Raw genomic sequence first — 15391 nt, forward strand, 5'->3', positions numbered from 1 at the left:
GTGCCAGGTCTGCCACCCATGGTCTAGTTTCCAGCTGTTATTCATCACAAGGATTTCCTTGTGCTTCTGCCAAACAGAATTCAGAAGGTGTTTGTTGTGGGAAAATCAACCATTTCAGGAGTCAGACTTGCTGTGTCTAATTAGTGCAGTTTATTGTTACACGAAGCTTCGGGAGAAAGCGTACGTACCCCGCGGTACGGTAGCCAGCCTTTCTCGTGGTTTGAATGGCAGTCATTCATTTTATACTTTGGGTTCACAATGGGCCCAGATACAAAACAATTATCACCTTGTTATCTTTAAACATTTTATAGATTGTACATCGCTATTTGTAAGCATTTTGCCATTTACACATGGTTATAGTTAGAGGTTTTACAGGTCACAGGTAGCAGCAGGAAAGCAGTATCGATTATCCCTTTGTTTTAGGAAATGGCCCAAGACATTCGTATTAGCATATCATTGTGTACACCTTGGCTGAAGTCAGCTTTATTCAAGTGGTGTCCCGCATTTATGCATTTCTTAATCTTCCTGTCTAGCTCCCTTTGCCCTGGATCTGTTCCTATCTGTCCCACTGGCACCCCGCTGGGCTCCAGGCATCAGTTATGTCTGCTTTATTCTCTGTGTCTCCATCTTGTGTTCTCTTGTTCACGGTCTATGGGTTCCACTGGCCACTTGGATATGCTATTCGCTGGCATCTCTGGATTTGGAAGTCCTGGTCACTGAAACAGGGTGCCATTTCTCCGACTGCTTCACCAGTTGGCCTCCTCTGTGACATTCTGACGTGACAATTAAAAAAAACATGGGTACGTAAGGTTTCCAGCTTCGATTCGTCTCCCACATAACGTATGTCTGCTTGCATGCAGATGCAATATTCTCTAGCTCAGGAATACCTCGGGTTGGGCTGGGGGATAAATGGGTAATACAGGATGGCCTGGCATCTGTTCCTGTCACTCACAGATGCCATGTTGTACTCCTGATCACTAATCGCCCTGCCAGCCTGCTCCCTCGAAATCACACTGGTTTGCCAATGAGTGTGCAGTTGTGATCGACCTGGGCAAGACTTAATTGCATGGCCATACCCTGGGAGATGGGTGGAAAGAGGGTAGGAGAAAGGGCAAAGTTTCTTTATGTGGTGCATAGCTGACACCCGCTGAGGCATTATCCTAATCTGAATCAGCATGTCGTGAGTAGCTGATGCAGCCAATATCTCCAGGAATGTGTTTTGTGAAGCTTATTGAACCTTCATGGTGAAGAGAACAAACAAACAAAGAAATGTACAGCACAGGAACAGGCCCTTCGGCCCTCCAAGCCCGTGCCGACCATACTGCCCGACTAAACTACAATCTTCTACACTTCCTGGGTCCGTATCCTTCTATTCCCATCCTATTCATATATTTGTCAAGATGCCCCTTAAATGTCCCTATCGTCCCTGCTTCCACTACCTCCTCCGGTAGTGAGTTCCAGGCACCCACTACCCTCTGCGTAAAAAACTTGCCTCGTACATCTACTCTAAACCTTGCCCCTCTCACCTTAAACCTATGCCCCCTAGTAATTGACCCCTCTACCCTGGGGAAAAGCCTCTGACTATCCACTCTGTCTATGCCCCTCATAATTTTGTATACCTCTATCAGGTCGCCCCTCAACGTCCTTCGTTCCAGTGAGAACAAACCGAGTTTATTCAATCGCTCCTCATAGCTTATGCCCTCCATACCAGGCAACATTCTGGTAAATCTCTTCTGCACCCTCTCTAAAGCCTCCACATCCTTCTGGTAGTGTGGCGACCAGAATTGAACACTATACTCCAAGTGTGGCCTAACTAAGGTTCTATACAGCTGCAACATGACTTGCCAATTCTTATACTCAATGCCCCGGCCAATGAAGGCAAGCATGCCGTATGCCTTCTTGACTACCTTCTCCACCTGTGTTGCCCCTTTCAATGACCTGTGGACCTGTACTCCTAGATCTCTTTGACTTTCAATACTCTTGAGGGTTCTACCATTCACTGTATATTCCCTACCTGCATTAGCCCTTCCAAAATGCATTACCTCACATTTGTCCGGATTAAACTCCATCTGCCATCTCTCCGCCCAAGTCTCCAGACAATCTAAATCCTGCTGTATCCTCAGACAGTCCTCATCGCTATCCGCAATTCCACCAACCTTTGTGTCGTCTGCAAACTTACTAATCAGACCAGTTACATTTTCCTCCAAATCATTTATATATACTACAAAGAGCAAAGGTCCCAGCACTGATCCCTGTGGAACACCACTGGTCACAGCCCTCCAATTAGAAAAGCATCCCTCCATTGCTACCCTCTGCCTTCTATGGCCTAGCCAGTTCTGTATCCACCTTGCCAGTTCACCCCTGATCCCGTGTGACTTCACCTTTTGTACTAGTCTACCATGAGGGACCTTGTCAAAGGCCTTACTGAAGTCCATATAGACAACATCTACTGCCCTACCTGCATCAATCATCTTAGTGACCTCCTCGAAAAACTCTATCAAGTTAGTGAGACACGACCTCCCCTTCACAAAACCGTGCTGCCTCTCACTAATACGTCCATTTGCTTCCAAATGGGAGTAGATCCTGTCTCGAAGAATTCTCTCCAGTAATTTCCCTACCACTGAAGTAAGGCTCACCGGCCTGTAGTTCCCGGGATTATCCTTGCTACCCTTCTTAAACAGAGGAACAACATTGGCTATTCTCCAGTCCTCCGGGACATCCCCTGAAGACAGCGAGGATCCAAAGATTTCTGTCAAGGCCTCAGCAATTTCCTCTCCAGCCTCCTTCAGTATTCTGGGGTAGATCCCATCAGGCCCTGGGGACTTATCTACCTTAATATTTTTTAAGACACCCAACACCTCGTCTTTTTGGATCACAATGTGACCCAGGCTATCTACACCCCCTTCTCCAGACTCAACATCTACCAATTCCTTCTCTTTGGTGAATACTGATGCAAAGTATTCATTTAGTACCTCGCCCATTTCCTCTGGCTCCACACATAGATTCCCTTGCCTATCCTTCAGTGGGCCAACCCTTTCCCTGGCTACCCTCTTGCTTTTTATGTACGTGTAAAAAGCCTTGGGATTTTCCTTAACCCTATTTGCCAATGACTTTTCATGACCCCTTCTAGCCCTCCTGACTCCTTGCTTAAGTTCCTTCCTACTTTCCTTATATGCCACACAGGCTTCGTCTGTTCCCAGCCTTTTAGCCCTGACAAATGCCTCCTTTTTCTTTTTGACGAGGCCTACAATATCACTCGTCATCCAAGGTTCCCGAAAATTGCCGTATTTATCTTTCTTCCTCACAGGAACATGCCGGTCCTGAATTCCTTTCAACTGACACTTGAAAGCCTCCCACATGTCAGATGTTGATTTGAGGGAGCAGTATTCTCAGCATTTTCCAATGGAAAGTCCATGGTAAACCATCTGCTCTAGTGTGAGCAACTAGATGGGAAACTATTACAGTTAGCACTCACCTGGAATCCTGATCAATCTCTCCTCCCAGGACCAGCAGCACTGTCGTCAACTTCCCGTCTCACAGCATGACCTCCTTACAGGTTAGTCTTTTCTCCCGCCCCCGAGACAGTGTTCCCCTCGCAGGGCTTGCCTCTCCATTTCTATTGTCCCTGGGATCAGCCGGCCAGACTCCATTCTGCCTCCATCCCCACAGAGTTAAAATCGAGCCGTTTGGGGCAGGTTCTCCTGAAGCAGCTGCAACGAGCCTGGATAAGTTTGTACTTCAAGTTGATCCTTTAATATTCAGGTACTCCTATAAAACTCAGTAAACAGTTAGTTCTCTACTGCTGTCCTAACCAAGAAATGTGAATTCTGTAAGAAAATCCACATCTGCACCAAGTCATAACTTTACATCTCAAGTGAAAATTAGCTGCTTCTTAAGTAATGCTAGTTCAGGATTTCTTTAACATTTTAAACTTGTGATTTCTCCAGGCTCAATGCAGAAGAGTTCTGTATGTCCACTTCACCATTTTTAATAGGATTTTCTCGCTCCATGTTCTCTCATAATTATTGTTTTGTTAAAGCTCTGTCAGACCTGTAGAATAGATGCAGGAGTTTAAAGTAGTTGAAAAGCATTCAGGTATAAAGCTAGAACATTTATCTACATTCTGAACAATACTATTTACGATACGAATCAATTCATTCTAAAATTGTATCTTAAATTAATCTAAAATACTGCACAATGAAAGGTTTACCATCCCAAACTTAATCGCATGCAAGTTTCTGTCATGGATCCTTAATAGCCTTGTGGATGCTGCCATCATTTGGTTAAAATGGAGAAGTGCGCTGCCCTGTCGTTAGAGTTGGTGAGAATTAGCCCTGCTGCCTCACGGCGCCGAGGTCCCAGGTTCGATCCCGGCACTGGGTCACTGTCCGTGTGGAGTTTGCACATTCTCCCCGTGTTTGCGTGGGTTTCGCCCCCACAACCCAAAGATGTGCAGGCTAGGTGGATTGGCCATGCTAAATTGCCCCTTAATTGAAAAAAATGAATTGGGTACTCTAAATTTATTTTTAAAAAGAGTTGGTGTGAAAACTCATGGCTTAATAAATATATATTTTTTTTAAAAAGAGAAAACTCATGGCTTGTATAGAATTCATAAAAATATTGGGATTGTTCAAAACAATCCATTTAAATACATTTTCATGTTGTATTTGCATCTCCACAATAAACAAGCTGGCTGGTTTTAACTAAAATCTGAAGAAAAACAAATAGTACTTCCGTTTTTAATATAGAAATTCCAAGAAATAAAACAGTTTTTATCATTTTTGGTAATTATTGAAAATTGTAGCAAACATTTGTAGGTCTGATTTTGAAATAGGTTTCCGATGCCCCCTCCAATTCTCTCTCAGAATCAAATTGTAGATTTTCAAAAAATTTTTAAACCTCAAAGTAGACATATCTTGTGCTGTGTAACTCCTTCAAAGAAATTCTAAATGGTCTAAGCTATTGGACCCCAAGCTGCTAATATTGCTGTGTTCCGACTCTGCTTGCTTGCTGTACAGCATTCTCAGTCTGATTTCTTGTAATTTGGCCAAGAGCTGATGAAGTAATCACTCTTTCTCCCCTGCACTCTGAAACCTTTGACTGATGATGAGGTATAGTTGTGTGGGCCTTGGACTGCTCCTTTTGTACCTTATGTTAATAGGCCTGATTTGCATGCGAGTCCAAACAAAGTCTTATTGTGGGCAGTGTCACAGCCAAAGCTAAATTGCTCTTGCACAATGCCCATGCATATATTTTCTACCAGGAGTCACCAGTTAGGAACCCCCTAGTGGATTTCTCTCCCTAATGAGGGGCACTGAGGCTATTGTAATGTTCCATTACTAACTTGAGTTGTGCAAATCAGGCCTAGTCTTGGGAATTGAATTTGGGACCTATTTCCCCTGATGAAACTACCCAATCTTTAAATTCGAGCTAGGACATTCAGAACTGAGATCAGGGAGTACATTTTCACACAAAGGGTCAAGATGATCTGGAATCGCACCCAAGAAAGAGTGTTGGGTCCATTTGCAAGGCTAGGTCAACCGACTTCGATTCAGTGAGGATGTCAAGGGACGTGGGTTAAAGAAAAGTAAATGGAGTCAAAATACTGAAGAGTCATGATCTACTTGATCAATCAGAAGTAGGCTCAAGGATTTGGATGGCCTGTTCCTTTTCATATGTATGTCTGGCTCAATTCCATACTGACTATTTAGCACAATTTCTTCTGTGAACTAGTATTTGGAAAACAATAACAGCAACTTGTCTTTGTATAATGCCTTTAATGTCATAAAGTCCCAAGTTAGTTCCTGGGCACTATCAAACAAAATTTGACATTGATCCACGTGAGGTGTTAAGGCAGATAATGAAAAGTTTGTTCAAAAGAGATTTCCTGGGCCTGGGCAGCTGAAACCATGTCTCTAAAGATAAAACAATTGAAATAACCACAAAAGTAGCATTCCCCCCCTCACAACAAAAATTAAAAATGAAAGCACTCCTAAATCAAGTCAGTTCATCCATCCTAAACATTTTTTATGTGGTAAAGGTGGATTGCCTCTTGCTGTGTAGCAGAGAATTTAGGAATATTGGGGTAATGTTTCTGCAAATTTGTGCTGACTTTTTAAGTGCAATTCAATCAAAATCTGCCCACCACAGCAAAAGTGCAAGAAGTTTCAAGCGCCACTGATATCCAGCACAAAAGGACTTTTCAACAACCTTTTGTCTTATCTTAAGAAACATTTCTTTAGAATCTGGCTGCACATACTGATTGAATTGATGAGTACATGGGTTTTCTCCCATGTTGGAAATAAAAGGGAATAAAGGAAAAAATAAACAATTATCTAAAATATTCATTCATGAAAGACTTTGGGCAAAATTCTTGCATGGCCCCGCTGGCAGGTTTAATGGTGTGCTTCCTGGGAGGGATTCGGCAGGAGTCTAGAAATCTGTATCGTACCAGTGTGAATTTGATGTGGGAACATCCACTAATACCCACCATGGCAGATTGGAGGCCAGCGTGAAACGTGTTTGAGTCCCGCGAATGGGATGCACATAAAGGCCTGACCAGAATTCACCCCCCCCAAAAAAAAACTTCTGATGCTCCATGACGTCAGCGGGAAAATTAATTATTCCAGAACCCGTCTCGAGCAATGTGGCATGCAGAAGTTGGGAATCACCTGGACAATGCCTGAGGCGGCCTCCAGGATTCAGGATGGAGACCATCAGCAACTCTGGAGCCCTGAGCACCACAGCAGTTGGGTGGAGCGAGCATCTACAGGTGGATCTCTCAGATTCAGTGTGATGAGGAAGTCCACCATCCAGCCTCCGTGTTCCTGGAGATCCACCTTGTTTCGTCAAATGTGATGCTGGTCACCTTTTCAATATGGCACCTGGATATGATGGTAGGACTCATGCCATCAAGCCACCCCTGCCATGGATTATGTCGCAAATCCCCTAGGTGCATAATTAATGAGGTCTGGGATAAATGTTTGGCATAGTTTCCCACCGGCCTCTACAGCAGGAAGCAAACCACATTCCCACCTCTGAAAATTCCACCTTTCTTTCTAATTATACAAATGGATTTAAGCAGAAAATGAAATCATAACTTCTGAAATTCAGTGCAATTTTGAACACAGTTTGTGCCTAAATTGCCGAATGTGCCCAAAGCAGAATCTCTACCCTGATACATTCAAATCTGTATTGGGAAAGGTTTTACATTTGCAAAGTTAAGGATTGAATATGCACTACCCCCCCCCCCCCCCACACACACACACACACTTAACTGTAAACAGTCAGTGACCCCAACTTGTCTTTTGCTAGCTATAATTTGAACAGCAGAAACATATTTATTGACCAGTAGCCCTGAAAGCACGATTGCCTAAGTATACTAAAAGTGTTTATCACCTCTGAGTGCCTAGGACATGTTGTTTTCATATCTGAGGTTCGCTCGTTGTGCTGCAATAACTGGTTAGCCTTTATTTGCTTTATTGATTGTGCATTCCTTCTGTACTAAGTACTTCTCATCTCCCACAGCAGATCCCTGTTGACTTTAGATTAAGTCCGGCAAACCACATACAATGTAGCTTGCCTTGTGTAGCATGTTTATTTTGTACTCAATATTTATACATAATGAAGACCACCAATTCCCTAACAGCATGCAGTCGTTGTAGGTGAGGTCTAATAACATACTATTTTCATACAGAGAAAACAGAATTAGTTTTTAAAAAAGTTTAACAAATGTTATGTTTCCAAGAGTTGGCCATCTACATATTTGGGCTTAAAAGAAGGGTCGGCGCGAATTGGGCCATGATTTTGGTGCTGAGCACACAGCCCCCATCCAATGAGGAGGTCAGTGGAGGAAGCACAGGAAATTGGTTTGCTGATGGGAGTGGCAGCCATCAGTCATGGTCCCAGATGCAGCTTGCCAATCCCCATATTGGTCAATATGGATGTCGGTTGCAGTTGTAAATGGAGTCTGGAATGGCAACCGAGACAGGAGGGTATGCGGTGATCAGCAGTGGAGCCCCGATTTATTGTTTCACTAAAACTTGTATTTCTGGAGGAAGCCTCCAGGGTTCTAAAGTATGGCTGGTTTGACTGCCAAGTGCCAGAGAATATCAACAGAAACATGCATGGGTTGGTGCTGGCAGTTGATGAATTTTCAAAAGAGGGCATGAAACAGGCATTCCTCCCCCTATTTGCATATAAAAAGTGCCAAATGCTTATTTCAGGCATGGGCCCCAGGCGCCAATGCAAGAACTTTTACCAGTTTGGCAGGCAGCACACTAACCCGCAAAGGGAGCATATGCTTGCTATCTGCCATATTGGATCTTCAGGCACCTCTTCTATATGTGTAAAATTGGCATGGTGCCAGAGAATTTCTAGGCTGTGATCTTTCGAAATATCTGATTTTAATCAAGTCTAGGTCATGACATGTGCTTTGGACCAACTAAGTTTTTTTTTGTTGTAAATAAACCTTTGAATTCATAACATTTATATCAACATATTCTTGCAGGGCATGGTTGAAGGATGAAAGTTGAGCATTTTCCAATTAGATCAATCAAATGGTTAGGAACATAGAAAATAGGAGCAGGAGGAGGCCTTTCAGCCCTTCGAGCCTGCTCGCCATTTATTATGATCATGGCTGATCATCCAACTCAACAGCCTAATTTGCTGTTCCCCCATATCCTTTGGCCCCCTCCGGACTAAGTGCGATATCTAACTGCTTCTTGAAAGCATATAACGTTTTGGCCTCAACTACTTGCTGTGGTAATGAATTCCACAGGCTCACCACTCTCTGGGTGAAGAAATTTCTCCTCATCTCTATCCTAAATGGTCTACCCCGTATCCTCAGACTGTGACTCCTGGTTCTGGACACCCTTCTGTGCCTTCTCATAGGCTTCTATGAGATCGAACCTCGTTCTTTTGAACTCCAGCGAATACAATCCTAAACGATCCAATGGGCAGCACGGTAGCGCAAGTGGATAGCACTGAGGCTTCACAGCGCCAGGGTCCCAGGTTCGATTCCCCGCTGGGTCACTGTCTGTGAGGAGTCTGCACATTCTCCCCATGTCTGCGTGGGTTTCCTCCGGGTGCTCCGGTTTCCTCCCACAGTCCAAAGACGTGCAGGTTAGGTTGATTGGTCATGATAAATTGCCCTTAGTGACCAAAAGGTTTAGGAGGGTTTCTTGGGTTACGGGGATAGGGTGGAAGTGAGGGCTTAAGTGGGTCGGTGCAGGCACGATGGGCCGAATGGCCTCCTTCTGCACTGTATGTTCTATGTTCTCTCCTCACACGTCAGTCCCGCTGCCCCAGGAATCCGTCTTGTAAACCTTCACTGAACTCTCTCTAGAGCGAGAACATCCTTCCTCAGGTAAGGAGACCAAAACTGCACACAATATTCTAGGTGTGGCCTCACCAGGGCCCTGTATGATTGCAGAAAGACTTTCCTGCTTCTGTACGCAATTCTAATGTAACTGTTGCTGGTTCCCTTCTTGAGTGTGAATAAGATTTACTGATGCATTCATTAATACAAGAGCTGTTGAGCATGCACTGGAAGTGACTTGTTTAGAGCAAAAAAAGGAACAGATGGGTCCAGTGCTTACAGCGTAATTTTTTTTTCATTCAAGATAAAGTAAACTTGGAGCTGTGTGGAATTGATTTAGGTTTTGCAACCTGGTTGATAATTGACAGATTCCCTCCCATTCTGTATGACCACAGCTAATCAGATAACACCTCATTGTATTTTGCTCAGAAGACATGATTATTTGGTACAATATTTTAAAATTGCTAATGTACGAAGTAACAATTAATATAAACTACTTTATAGAAATCTGTTAGATAACTGTATTTTACAGTACAGTCAACGTATGTTGCTAATAAGAGAAGTTTGTCCATAAGGAAAACCAGTTAGTGTGATCATAAGTGCTCTTAAAACGGTTGCAAATAATTTTTTAAGTTTCTGTTTCTCATTGCCTTTATGGATCTTTTTATGTAAAGGAATACGTACATCTTTATTTGGTTCTGTAAAGCTACAATCATGCAACAAAATATAGCTCTTGTCCTATATTATTTTACTTTCTCTCATGTTAATTTTGGCAAAGTTTAAACTTCATTTGGACCAAAATATTTGTAGGATTTGCCTCTCCTCGGATGATCCAGCTGATTGAAGGTGATGCGCAGCTGAACCATGCACATCAAGTTCCACACATTGTGCCATGTCAGTTAGCTGGTCTGGAGAGCGCTACAATCGATCTTAGTGTCTCAAGTTAGGAAGAATATCAACAAGGATTTCTGCTTCCAATGATTTTACCAATGTCACCCACTGAAACTGTGGATACGTTGATGTCTGATGAAGATAAAACCAAGCTTGGCTGTGATGCCCTAGAAGATAGAATAACTCGTGAACACTCAATGTCACCTGCAGAATTGCCACTCAAGCAAGCTGTATCTCAGCACAATCTGTAGGGGCTGGCGGGAGGAAAGGAGGAAATGGTAGTATATATAACAGCATATCTAAACTTGTCTCTCTTAAAACATGAGAGGGAAAAATTGAAAGGAGTGCAAACATAGTAAGAGAAAGACTATTGAATGATTATGGAGCTTGAAGGCAAAGCAATGCCTATCAGGTAGCTGGGTAGTCCTGTGCCCTACTGAGAGAACAAAGATGTTCCAGAGGGGCTTCCTCGGGAATAAGAGTCATGTTACGAGATTTGTGTGGCCGTTTGATTTTATTGCATTAAGCCAGCACATTTCAGTGTTTACAAAGCATGCTGGAGGGCCCCACTTCATGCAAGCTTCAGCGGCCCTGCACAAGGAGATGCTGTCAGTCATATTGAAGGAATTGACAATCATAGCTGAGAGGAAGGGAAGAGAAGATACAAAAGAGGAAACCAAGCTTTTTGGGGCTACTTTAGCAATGTCGGAAATAGGTTATGAATTCGGCTAAAAAAAAATAGGAATTGCCAGATTATTAATGTGCAATGTGCTGCAAATAAAGAAGGAAAGGTTTCTGATTGATGTGGCTTTCCTTTAAATTGAGAAATCTGCATAGGATTCATCTAGGCCAAGATAAAATGGAATATTTTGAAATTGCCACCCAAAACAACTTAAGTCGAAAATTAACTCAAACTGTGAAACCTTACCTTGTCGATATAGGCCCACGAAAATAGAAACCGTGTTATGAACAATTAATGCAACTTTTGCCCTACAGGTTAATACTAATTTGGTTTTAGTTTTGCGCAATGCATTCCATTCTGACATTATAAATTCTTAGGGCCCAATTTCCATTTCTAGCTCATGCTTTGTGTGTGTGTGCGTGCATACTAATTGAGGTTCAGATTTAACCAGGGCTGCTGTACTTTTCAGAACATTTTACAAGGACCAGCAGTTCCCATTCTGATAGTAGCGGCTTTGCAGAAGATCCATCTTCCGACTTGGCTGGACAGTGTCAGGTATTATACTTTTTACTTTAATTAAAACAATTTTGTGCATGATTTACTTATTGATCGTTACCTTTTTATGTAGCGCCTTCAGGGGAATACAAAAAGATAGTCAGTCAAAACCAGGGAATAGGAGATGTCTCGGTGCTCTCGAATGTTGTATGACATTTGAAAGGGATGGCGAAGTAAAAATATTGGGAAAGAGAGGGGAAACCTGCAGCCACAACCTCAAATAAGATTGAAAGGGGAAATATTTTTCTAAATATATATATTTTCTGTCCACCTGTAGCCTGGTAACACTGAGGCAAAATTCACTGCTGGGAATATATATCAGGTCCATCAAATCTGGAAAAAAAAGAAGACGCATTTGTGTTTTTGCATTGTTTTTTTGGACCGGCAATCATTTTAAATCAGCAAGTATTCAATTCATTGAAATAAAATATTCTTTTAACAAATTGGCTAATAATTTTTAAGGGCCTGCTATTATACCCCAAGCACCACACCATCATGATGTTTACTAAAGGTGTCCTAATCTGTAATGTGCACTCACTTCAATTACCCATTTAAATTAGCCATATTATATCAGGGGCAATATCAGATTTCTAATGCATGTCCTGTTGACTTTTAAGAATATCTTTAATGTCTAATAAATCTGTTCGATCTGCAATTGAAACATATACCTGGGGATACTTGTGACCTTTTTGGTGACTGAGACGCAGCAGATGCTATAGGTCACATATTCAGTAACTTGAAAAGCAAAGTAGGTACTGGTATTTGTAAAATAATCGACATTGATTTTTAAATTGGGCAGCTGTATTCGCTATTGCATCCCTTGTGACTCAGATGCTATGTTGACGCATGTCTGGTGTCATATTCAGATTCGGTGGAGCTTATGTTATTTACCCTCGTGTTACTTTGCACCTAATGCTTTGTTTCTAGGATCTTTGCTATTTTTCAATAGATCAATTGACGTCGTGGTGCTGCTGATTGCTAAATTTTTGCCAGTTATTTCAATCCCCCCCCCCACCAAGTTTCTGTACAGCGCCTTGATACGACTGCTGAGATATGACTTCAGATTAGCCATCGTAAAATAAATATTCCCATACTATTTATTTAATTTGAATGTATATTTTTAATGCATTTTGCCGCCCTGTAATTCAATTTATTTAAATGTGAAGATTAGCTTTCGCTCATAACATTCCTGGGATGGCTGATTGGTGCAAATACATTTTTGTAAAAGTTTCAGGTCATTTAGTTGAATTGTAGCAGTGTGCAACTGTGGTGTTTTCATTGAGTGGATTGAGGGAAAGCCAAGGGACCGTAACCAGACACTGGTCAGATTTAAAATCAACTTTGGGGGCTTTCATGGTTAGTTAAGGGTTTATCTTTTGCATGTCACCTGCAATTTAGCCAAAACCGACTTTATTTTACGATTAGTGTTATTTTGCTATAACATTATTTCTCTATGTCTCAGCTATGTGAGTGATTTTGTTTAAATGAGCAGTTTAGCAGCAATTTCAATTCCAGAAAAGAATTCCCCTGAGCTTGTTAAATAATAAGACCTATGGTATAGAAAGCATTTGTCAGGGAACGTTTTCCACAAATTTGGAGGTTGAAGACTTTTTTTTGTGGTCTATCGTTACCGAAATGAGACAGATTTGTTCTGCGTTTCTTTTGCCCAATGTGTCAACGCTTTCCACATTGTGAACACTAAATTCATCTTTATCTATGAACAGCAACAGCAGCATTGTACATAGCTGACCTCTGTTTTTTAGACGGCTCCGAAACCCGTACCAGTGACAACATAAAAGATCTTTACTTATCCATTTCCAAGTGTGAATTCTCGCCCCCCCCCCCTTGTTGAAATGATGCAAAAAAACTTTGAATGTCTAACTGGATACAAAATCATTTTGTTTAAGCAATCAGTAACTGTCTGATTTAATTGTTTCAGCAGAATTCATTTTCACCCCCGCATTTAATCCTTGTGCTCTATCCTAGGGACCAGATGGTTACCTGCAAGCTATGGGAAGCAGTGCTGACAGCTGTGACAGTGAGACAACAGTCACATCATTAATTGATGACCTTAAGACTCCTCTGAGTTGTGACCAACAGTTTTTCACTCCATTCCAAACTCCAGTGGAAAATATGACTCTGGATCTGAAAGAAACAATTTTAGATTTGAAAGTAGCGTTAATCCCTGATGCTGCGCTCGATTCAAATGAAGAAGAAGAAATGGTTGAGAATGACAGCAAAGAAGCTACTGGTGTGGACAGTTCTATCCAGCCAGGTGAACAGAAGGCATTGGGCTTTCCCGCAGACGAATATTCATCACAAGATAATGAGGCGCTGTACCCAGAAAGTGACATGAACTGTGAGAGTGATGTTCCTACATATTCTGTGCATCATAGGCTTGGACTGAGGCAAAGCAGCTTGGATCCTGCCCTGTGCTGGCATTCCGATCCTGATCCTTTAAATGTAAATGTTGCTGAACCAATGAACTTCTCCTCGTCGTCAATAGATAAAATTGCTACAGTCCTTGAGAGAGCCAAAACAAAAACATATTCTGTCTCGAGTACCTGTGGAAAAGCAAGGCGGCCAGTGACCAAAGCAAGTGATCGAATAATGAGAGAGGGAGAGGGAATGTCCAAGAAAGAATCTCTTGCAGAGGTGAAGCGATCCACTTTTCAACGGTCCAGCTCGCTCCCAACTACACTGCTTAGTCCAGTGCGAGTTGTGTCAACATTAAGTGTGAAATTGATGCCGGAAAGTGGTTCGCATTGCAGTTCACCTAGTTTTACCTATAAATATACTGCTGTGAGGGAAAAGGAGATGCCTGTTAATGATGAAGATGAGCAGTCAAGTTGCCGATCCATGCTTTTCATCCCATCTGCAAAAAGAGAGAGTAGAAAACAGTTCACTTTGAACAGGCATGATGAAACGCCACAGCATAGGCTGGACTCCGAGCCATTACCGATGCCAGCACATCTGACACAGTCTTGCTGTTCCCTTCATGCACTTCCTTCAGATTGGCACGGCCAACATCTGTGTGATCACATGAGAGCCAGGAGTATGTGCAGTCTTCCCAACCTCATGGAACCTACTTGCGCAACATGTGCAGCACCTATCGGACATTTCTCTCCTCAGAGACCAATGGCACACTCTTATCATCACATTCCAATAAATCCTCCATCTGCTATTGAATCACAGCTCCGCAGAGTCCTTAATGAGATTAGAAGCACAGTGCAGAATCTTCCTCGGGTAATGAAGCATCATTTTATTTAAAGAATTGTGGAAAATAAAATTACTCTATAAGTCTCGAGGTGCTGTTTGCTTCAGTATCTAATGGTAATGAATATACAGCACATTCCTGAAATGCATAATTTGGGAGATTAATAGCTGTTTCACTATTTAATATTCATTTTTGTGAAAGGAGGTGGTCTGCTATTGCATTTATTAACCTGACATGGAAACATTGATCCTTCAAAACATTTTTTAAAAATATGATTGTTTAGTTTTGCCCTTAATTGTTCATCTTAAATCTACATATGATCTGCAGATTTTAAAACCATCTCTTGGCATACTAATTATTTCTGCCTGTTAATCAAGCCATTTTCATTTCAGCTCCCAATGTTTCAGGGCAGAGATCACCCTTTCTCTTACTATACGTCATCAAGACTAGGCCTTTTACCCTTATATGAAGTAAGTTGCCATTTAAAATTCATGAAATGTCTGTTAGTTTTTCATGTTTTTTTCTTCACAATATTTCAAAAATATTAGTGGATGGATGTAGACTGTAACAGTTGTTTTGTTGACCCATTTCATGACTATTGTACCAGCTTAACCACCAGCATGATCATTATGATGACTGGCATTTATAACAGTGGTTCGTCAGTACATGTTCCAATAATTTATTTTCCATTAGTTCTTAATTGTGTTCTTAAGCAATTAGTTCTGAA

The 15391-nt window shown here is 41.9% G+C and overlaps 1 protein-coding gene across 7 annotated transcripts in view; it reads left to right on the forward strand.

Annotated features, from left to right (window-relative positions):
* Positions 1–15391, forward strand: part of itprid2 (ITPR interacting domain containing 2) — a 228667-nt gene that overhangs the window by 163089 nt on the left and 50187 nt on the right. For all 7 annotated transcript variants that reach the window (XM_072477597.1, XM_072477590.1, XM_072477574.1 and 4 more), the window contains 3 exons: positions 11362–11447; positions 13434–14693; positions 15057–15134. In XM_072477597.1, coding sequence (XP_072333698.1) covers positions 11362–11447; positions 13434–14693; positions 15057–15134 — 1424 coding nt within the window. The remainder of the gene's footprint in view (positions 1–11361; positions 11448–13433; positions 14694–15056; positions 15135–15391) is intronic.

This window comes from Scyliorhinus torazame, chromosome 2, assembly GCF_047496885.1.
Source record: "Scyliorhinus torazame isolate Kashiwa2021f chromosome 2, sScyTor2.1, whole genome shotgun sequence".
NCBI lineage: Eukaryota > Metazoa > Chordata > Chondrichthyes > Carcharhiniformes > Scyliorhinidae > Scyliorhinus > Scyliorhinus torazame.